The 8131-nt window shown below is 62.7% G+C and overlaps 1 protein-coding gene across 2 annotated transcripts; it reads left to right on the top strand.

The window, feature by feature from the left end:
• The first annotated feature begins 1318 nt into the window (after nt 1-1318).
• Nucleotides 1319-4682, top strand: LOC116451188 (regulator of cell cycle RGCC-like). 2 transcript variants are annotated; one of them, XM_032124363.1, is made up of 5 exons: nt 1319-1447; nt 1943-2174; nt 2821-2901; nt 3191-3253; nt 4146-4682. In XM_032124363.1, the coding sequence occupies exons 2-5, from the start codon at nt 2021-2023 to the stop codon at nt 4151-4153; spliced, it is 306 nt and encodes a 101-aa protein (XP_031980254.1). In that variant the 5' UTR covers nt 1319-1447; nt 1943-2020; the 3' UTR covers nt 4154-4682. The 2 variants fall into 2 exon arrangements, with proteins under 2 accessions (XP_031980254.1, XP_031980253.1); XM_032124362.1 differs by having other exon boundaries at nt 1360-1447; nt 2019-2174.
• Nucleotides 4683-8131: the final 3449 nt, after the last annotated feature.

Here is an 8131-nt window from a genome sequence, read left to right as displayed (position 1 = left end):
GGCAGGGGCGCTGACACAGGAGGCAGCTCTTTGCAGGAAAAGTCCTGTTGAATTTCACGTTCCCAGCACCGGCGCGGGGGCACGGGGAGCTCGCTGGGAAGCGCCAGCTTCCTCTGTTCACTGCCGACCCACAAACGTGTCCGCAGGGTGTTTATCCCCGGCAGTGCGTGTGGGACATTGCTGGAAACTCCGCTTGAGGGCAGCCCGGCACCGGCCTGGCCGCGGCCTCCTCCCGCCGCCTCAGAGCCTCCGCCTGCCCCGGAGCGGCCCCGGCGCTGCTGGACACGCAGGGCTGGCTCGGAGCTGTTCTGTTCCAGCCTCACGAAATAAACCCCCTCCCCAGTCGGTGGCAAAGCTCATTCATGGAGCCCTGGCTCCGCTCCCGTTGGCTTTTGTCACGCTCCGGGTTCTGTTCTCCGGGGCTCTTTGCGGGCTTTGGGGTTCACCTCAGAAACAATCGGGGAGTTTCTGTCTTGATCTTTCCTGATCCCCAGTGTGGGTACAGGAGGGGCTGCTGCTGTTGGGGGTGGTGAATGCTGGGGGTGTCTGCTGTTGTTTGGGCTGGTGGCTCTCGGGAACTGGTCCCCGTTTGGGGGTGGTTAGTATTTGGGGGGTCACTGCTGTTCGGGGAGTGGTTTTTAGCATCAGCCCCACCTTGAGCGCCTCAGCACCGGTGGGGATTCACAGGCAGAGCCAGGCCTAGGGCTTGTGCGAGGGGTACAGCAGGGGATCTGCAGGAGTGGGATCGGCTGCTCCGATTCCTGAGTGAGTTTAGAGCCAACAGCAAAGAAAGCAGAGCTCCTGCTCATCTTTTTATAAACCCCTGTGTCTCCCTCACGCTGCTGACCAGGATCCAGGGCAGTGCCCAGACACAGCTCTGGGCTTGACAGCTCTCTGGGAAACCGGTGGGAGAGAATCGTGGAATCGCTGAGGTTGGAAAAGCCCCCCAAGACCACCAAGTCCAACCCCAGCACCTACAGTCCACCACAGTCCACCCTAACCCCTGTCCCCAGGTGCCATAGCCACGCAGCTTTTAAATCCCTCCAGGGTTGGTGACTCCACCCCTGCCCTGGGCAGCTGTGCCAGGGCTGGACACCCCTTTCCAAGAAGGGATTTTTCCCAATACCCAACCCGACCCTCGCCTGGCACAACTTGAGCCCGTTCGTCGCTTGTTCCCCGGGAGCCGAGCCCGGGCCGCGTGTCCCAGCTCCTGTGCGGGGTTTGCGGGGAGCGGGCAGGGTCCCGCTGGGCCGGAGGGGAGGTTTGGGGTCAGGGGGGTGACCCCGGGACTCCCCGGGACCCCCCGGGACCCCCGGACCGCGCGGCCGCTGGCGGGCGGAGCCTCCTGAGCCCCGCCCCCGGTGCGGGGCCAAAACCCCCGGCACCGGCACCGGCACCGGGAGCTGCTGCTGCCGCCGGGACCGGAGCGCAGGGAGCCGAGCAGCCGGTGAGTACCGAACCGAACCGAACCAGGGCCGCCGCCTCCTCGGAACCCCCCGCCCGCAGGGGCTCCGCTCCTGTGTCCCCCCGCAACCTCCGGGAGCGGGATGGAGCCCGCGGCTCCCGCACTGTCCCGGCCGGGGGTTGTGCCCTCCTTCGCTCCCTCCGTGTGCCGCCAGGCTGTGGCTGTGGCTGCCCCTGGATCCCTGGGAATGTTCCAGACGAGGTTGGACAGGGGCTGGGGCAGCCTGGGACAGTGGAAGGTGTCCCTGCCTGTGGCAGGGGTGGGATGGGATGAACTTTAAGATCCCTTCCCACCCAAACCATTCTGGGATTCTATCAAGCCTGTGTAGGACCAGCTCTTACTGGGTCGGGCCCCAGGCTCAGCTGTGGGGTGAGGTGGACGAAAGGCTGAGCTGTCCGAGGAGCTGGATGTGCTCGGACCAGAGCTGGCCACTGCCTGCAGAGACGGGACCTGGAGCCTGGCTCTGTCCCATCCCAGCCTGGGCTGCTCCCAGGAGGCTCTTGCTGGCCCTGCCTGCCCGGTGGGCACCACAACATCCCTGTGTTGCCCCCAGCGATGGCTGAGGAGCTCAGTGAGCTGCTGAGGGAGTTTGACGAGGTCATGGAAGACTTTGACCGGGGCCCTGCAAGTCAGTACCAGCAGCACCTGGAGGAGCTGAAGAGGAAAGTGGGACAGAGCGTGTATGACAGCGGCATCGATGAGCTGGAGAGTGAGTCCAGGGCTGGGGGATGGCATTGGTGAGCTGGAGAGTGAGTCCAGGGCTGGGGGATGGCATTGGTGAGCTGGAGAGGGAGTCCAGGGCTGGGGGATGGCATTGGTGAGCTGGAGAGGGAGTCTGGGGCTGGGGGATGGCATCCATGAGCTGGAGAGGGACTCCAGGAGTAGGGGATGAGGAGCCCTGGGGGAGGATGGTGTCTGTCAGGGTGGGAGCTCTGTGGTTTCTCCATGAAAAAATCTTCCTGCTGATGCTGCCTGACTCATCCGTGGTGGGCTGGATGAGCAATCCGGGGGGATGACCGCTGGATACTTGCCCAGGACCTGCCAATATCTGCCAGGGCTCCTTATGCCAGGCTGGCTGCTGCATGAGAAGCTTGGGATAACCAGGAGCTTGGAGGGACCCAGTTCCCTGTAACAACCCTGTCCTCGTAACTGTGCCCAGACAACCTCTGGTGCTCTTTGACCTGACAAAGAAACTCAGTTCCATTTTTCCAAGCATTCCCAGAAGCAGGGGAGGAACAGATGGGGTCTCCAAGAGTGTGCCACCCTGTGCCATGGGCATGATTGGGCCCTGTTCCTGCAAAGTGTTCATCAGGTGCCTGTGCCCAGGGCCAGGGACTGATGCTCTGTGTCTGCAGGTGCCAGCACGTCCCCAGGAAGCAGCCTCAACTCCAGTGAGGAGCACCTCAACACCCCAGCTGACACCTATCCCACCAAAGGTGAGCCTGGCCCCATCCAGAAGGGTTTGCAGGGCTTCCTTCTCCGTGCTCAGCTTGCCTTGGCAGTGACAGGCAGCCCTGGATAGGGAGGTGCCAGTGGGGCCCTACAGGCTGGGAATGAGCCCGGCTGTCCTGGGGGGAACCTGGAAGAGGCAGAAGTTGGATTGGGATTTTCCCAGTTGAGGCTGCACTGGCTGGGACAGAAACAGCTGGAGCAGCTGTGTCAGGTTGGGGTCTTTCCTCAGGGAGAGGGGCAATGGGAAGAGCTGACTGTGTTTTTCCCCACTAGCAAAGCTTGGAGACACGCAGGAGCTGGAGGAGTTCATTGCAGACCTGGATAAAGCCTTGGAGGGTACGTGCCCAGCCTTGACCCCTGCACATCCCACGGGTGGGACACCTGGGCTGGCACAGCCTGGCCAGCACCTCCTCTGCCTGGGGGTCCCTGCAGGGGGCTTGGGACTTGATTTTGGCTGCAAAACCCTTCCATCTTTTCTTCTGGGGAGGGGCTCGTGGATGTCACCCTTCCCCCTCTGCTGCCTCAGTTTCCCCAGATGAGGTGGAGTGCTGGTGCCTGGGAGAGGGGACTGGGGACATGGAGGCCAGGTTGGTCCTGGCAGTGAAGCCCAACAGCACAACCTGCAGAGCTGCTGATGTTTTTGGGAAGATGCACGGGGACCTGTGGCCCTCTGCCCGCAGCCTCCCTCCAGCTGCTGCTCAGAGGATGCTCTTTACTTGGGGGGTATATCCTAACCCTATGGGAACACCCCATGAGGAGGGAGGAGAGTGGGTCTGTGTGGTGGCAGAGAGGGCAGTCCCAGCCTGTGGGTCGTGCTCGCCTCCTCCAGTTGTTTCCCTCCTGGTAAGAGCCTGGGGGTGTCCCTGGGAGAGGGGGTGAAGCTGTGCTCGGTGTCTCTGGCAGCAGCTCTGGAGAGTTTGGCTGCTTTGCTGGGGAAACCAAGGCAGAAGCCACTTCCTCTCACAGGGGCCCTGCGTGACAGGCTGGAGGCAGAGAGAACCCGATTAAAAAGTACTTCCCCCCCACGCAGACTGTGAAGGCACAGTTCTGGTATCTGTTCCCATCCCTGGTGCCCGAAATGAGGTGGCTGGTGGGAGGTGTTCCTCTGCAGGCTCCAGCCATGCTGGGAGGGAGGGAGGGAGGCAGGCAGGGCACCAGAGCTGACCCCCTGCCCAAAATTCCTGCTGCAACCCTGCAGAGTGTCACCATCTTCTGTACTGTCCTGCAGAGATGTGAGCCGTGCCTTGGAGTCTGGCGAGGAGCAGCCCCAGCCCTGAGTCTCCCTGATGCTGCCTCTGCTTCTGCACCCCTGGCTGGGGTGGGGATGGCTCCTGGGCCGCACCGGGGACAGGGACGGGCACTGGGGATGGATCTGGCCGTGGGACGATGGTGGCCAAGCCCTGCCAGCGCCAAGAGAGCACAGCCCTGGGCGGGCAGCGGGCCCTGCCCTGCGCGGGGTCTGGCGGCTCCTGGGACCGAGGGGTTTGGGGGGAGTCTGGGCCACTGTTGAAGCCCCTGGAGTGATTTTGGGGAAGATCAGCTTGCAGGACATCAGCGTGACCTCGGTGTCCCCCCAGGCCGGGAAGCCCTGTTCCTTGGTGGCATCTGCCACTGCTGACCCTTTGCTTTGCATGGGGGGCCTCAAATCGGGCCCCTCCCTGTCCCCCCCATGCCTCTGCCCCACTGCTGCTGTAAATACTGTAAAAAAGATGTTCTGTGTTGTACAGAGGGGACGTGTTTCTGTGAACAGGATTTTAAACCTCTGCTTGTCTGTGTCCGTCTTTCTCCCTTGGGCAGGGGTGGGAGCAGGGATGCCCGGGGCTGCCAGCTGGTGGGGCTGGCGCTGGAGAAGGGGGAGACCTCAGGGAAGCAAGCTCAGCAGCACATGCCTGGCTGAGGAGGAATATCAGGAATCCCTCATCCTCCCTTCCCCCTGGCGCTGGGACAGTGTGGGGTGGGAGAGGTGCAGAGTCCGTCCCTTTCTCCACGTGCTCAGGGAGATGGGCCATCCTGCTGGGGTGGATGACACTGCTCCGGGGGTCCTGCTCCCACAGGGAGCTGCCCTGGCACCCCTTCCTCTGGATACTGCCCCTGGCAGCGGCCCCAGGAACCAGGCCCCCGGGATGTGGGTTTGCAGCCCTCTGCCATCCGGGCTCGGAGTGAGCTTTGGCTGTTGAGTGGTTTGATGGGTCCCGCCGGGATTCCCCTCCTGTCTTTCCCCCGGGGGTTTCCCAGCCCCGGGAGGTGCCACCATGAGCACCGGGATAACAGAAGAGGAACCTGTGGCTCTGCTCGTCGCCCCTCTCCCTGTGCTCTCCTCGTGGAGCAGGATCACGTGCGGCTCTGTTGCAACTTGTCCGAGCAGGAAATGGGCAGTTCCAGGCTCTTCCCTCGGCCCTGGGGGTGCTGACAGGAGGATGTTGGGCACCCCGCTGCCAGCCCCAGGGCTCGGTGCTGCCGCAGCAGGCTCTGGGCACACGCGGATCCCAGACCCAGAAGGAGGGTGGCAGCCCCAGAACGCTGGGCAGGGCAGGCGAGGGGACGCTTTGGGCTGTTGCTGTCCCCTTGCCGTGTGATGTGACCACTGATGCCCGTCCCTAGCGGACCCCGAGGGGCAGCCCGGAGATGGAGGTGAGTGTGTGCCGAGGTGGTGACGCTCAGGGATGTCTGTGGCACTCAGAGATGTTTGTGACACTCAGGGATCTGCCCGTTACGCTCTGTGGGACACACAGCCCCCATCCCTGGGGCCAGGGTGGTGCGGGGACTGTCCCCGCTGTGCTGATGGCAGCAACCCCCCTGTCACCCAGGGCGTTTTTCCCCTCTGAGTCACCGCACTCAGCGTTTTGCCCTCCCTGTCTTGCTCTGACTCTGCTGTTTGTTCCACCCACGGTCCCGTTCTGCCCCTGTGGGAAGGGGCTTTAAACCCACCACACGCAGCACAGTCCCGACGGGTCACAGCGATGCTCGGGCTGTCACTGTCCCCAGGCCACCTTCACCCCCTTCCACCCCCACAGCAATGGCAAATGTTGCCAAGCTACAGAAAGAAATATTTTCCAGCCCCAAATCTGCAGAGGCCGATAACCCCCGCAGCCACAGCACAGCTCTGGTGACGCTGCGGGGCTTTGTTTGTTGTGGGGGTTGCCAGGAGCAGGTTGGGGTGTCATCCCGGGCTCCTCGGGATCGGGCTGGCTGCGTGGGAGCTGCCCATGTCCCATGGCTGAGCTGTCCCCTCAGCGCAGGAGCCTCTCCCGCCCCAGTGACAACAGATCTCAGCATCTGCTTGGGTCGGGGCTGGGCAGTTCAGGGGGTGTCACTGGGCACTCCACAGTGCCAGTTCAGTGTGTGGGGTGACAGAGGACCTAGTGCCAGCCCTGTCCTGCCCAGCCTGTGCTGACAGCAGATCATCCCAAACCTCCATGCCGGGCTTCCCAGGGCAGTGGTGGAATCCCCACCCCCGGAAATGTTCAAAAACCATGTGGATGTGGCATTTGGGGACATGGATTAGTGGTGGCTTTGGCAGTGCTGGGGGGACAGTTGGACTTGATGGTCTTGGAGGGCTTTTCCCACCTAAATGATCCCACGGTTCTGTGGCTTCTGCACATTGCTGAAGCAGCTCCCTGGGGGCACAGGGGCTCTTCTGCAGGGACAGGGGATGGATTTTTTTTCCCTGGGAACCCCAGGAAGAGCTTGGGGACACACCAGGGTGGCACTGAGATGGAGGTTGTGACATCCACTGGCCCATGCAGGGACAGTTGTCCAAGGGCTGTTGTGCAGCCTGGGAGGACCCCTGACCTCCCTCCACACTCAGGGGAGTATGAGGCTGAGGGGAGTGGGGGGCTGAGGAGTCTGTGGGTCGCAGGATCCGTGGGTTGCAGGCTCTGTGGGTCAGAGGCTCTGTGGGTTGCAGGCTCTGTGGGTCAGAGGCTCTGTGGGTTGCAGGCTCCATGGGTTGCAGGGTCTGTGGCCCTGCACGTGCCGTGGAGCTGCTGCAAAATCCATCAGCGTGAACATGCACGTCCTGCAGCACAGGCAGTTCCTCCCCAAGGCCCTGCTCCCCACAGCAGGAAAAGCATCCCAGCCCAGCCCTGGCCAGGCTGGAGTGGGGCTGTGGTGCTGCACGGGGCCACAAGCGAGGCTGTCACTGCTCCCTGCTGCGGTCCCCAGCGGCCCCGAGTGTTTTCTGGGAAGCGCCGGCAGCGGGAAGTGGGTAACCCGAGCGGGGCGGCTGCACGAGCCTGCCACAAACCCGGCTCTTTTGGGGCCCACGTGGGCGCTGGGTCCCACACACTTTCTCCCACGGTCTCCAGTGAGCCCCTCTCCCTGGCTGGAGGATGCAGCTCCGGCTTGGGGCAGATCTCCTGGGGACCCAGAGGGACGTGCTGGGACAGGGAGGTGACAGCTTTAGTGGAGGTGGCCCTGGCTGGCAGCCAGTCACCTCCTTCCCATACTGCATGGTGGGCACCACTGTAGGGACCACCTCTGGGCAGGGTTGCCCGTATCTCCCTGCCTTTCCCTCTCTCATATCCCCAGGAAAGAGGGACGGAGGAGGGTCCCTCAAGGCAGGACCTCCGTGCAATGCCAGGGCCTCTGCCTGTGCCTGGGGCTGATGGAGCTGGAGGAGCTCCTCACCCTGCCCAGGTGTGATGTTCCTCAGTGAAGCTGCTCCCCCCTGGAAGGATCTCCCCAGCCACTGAGGGGGAAGGAAGAGTCACCAGAGCTCCCCTAGAAGAAGCTGTTGCCACTCTGATTTGGAGAGGAACCTCAGCTCTCTGGGGAAGTCCCCGGCTGCCCAGACAGTCTGGTTGTGATGGTGGAAGAGGCTGTAACTATTTTGGGAGACAGCCTAACCCCAGGGATGTCACAGGCTTTCTGTGCTGTAAAGCCCCCTCACATGTTTTTGTGGGATTGTAGAATAGTTTAGGTTAAAAGGGACATTAAAGCCCATCCCATCTCACCCCTGCCAGGGGCAGGGACACCTCCCACTGTCCCAGGCTGCTCCAAGCCCCATCCAACCTGGCCTGGGACATTCCCAGGGATCCAGGGGCAGCCCCAGCTGCTCTGGGAATTCCATCCCAGCTGCTCCCCACCTTCCCAGGGAACAATTCCTTCCCAATCTCCCATCCATCCCTGCCCTCTGGCACTGGGAAGCCATTCCCTGTGTCCTGTCCCTCCAGCCCTTGTCCCCAGTCCCTCTCCAGCTCTCCTGGAGCCCCT

This window comes from Corvus moneduloides, chromosome 14 (genome assembly GCF_009650955.1).
Source record: "Corvus moneduloides isolate bCorMon1 chromosome 14, bCorMon1.pri, whole genome shotgun sequence".
NCBI lineage: Eukaryota > Metazoa > Chordata > Aves > Passeriformes > Corvidae > Corvus > Corvus moneduloides.
The sequence above is the reverse complement of the archived record's forward strand: the minus strand, read 5'-3'. Positions and strand labels throughout refer to the sequence as shown.

What these genes read in the sequence shown, in the direction of transcription:
- LOC116451188 (XM_032124363.1), top strand. Translation starts at nt 2,021, where the DNA reads ATGGCTGAGGAGCTCAGTGAGCTGCTGAGGGAGTTTGACGAGGTCATG. An exon ending in CGGCATCGATGAGCTGGAGA is followed by an intron (nt 2,175 to 2,820) that starts GTGAGTCCAGGG and finishes CTGTGTCTGCAG; the next exon opens with GTGCCAGCACGTCCCCAGGA. An exon ending in TGACACCTATCCCACCAAAG is followed by an intron (nt 2,902 to 3,190) that starts GTGAGCCTGGCC and finishes TTTCCCCACTAG; the next exon opens with CAAAGCTTGGAGACACGCAG.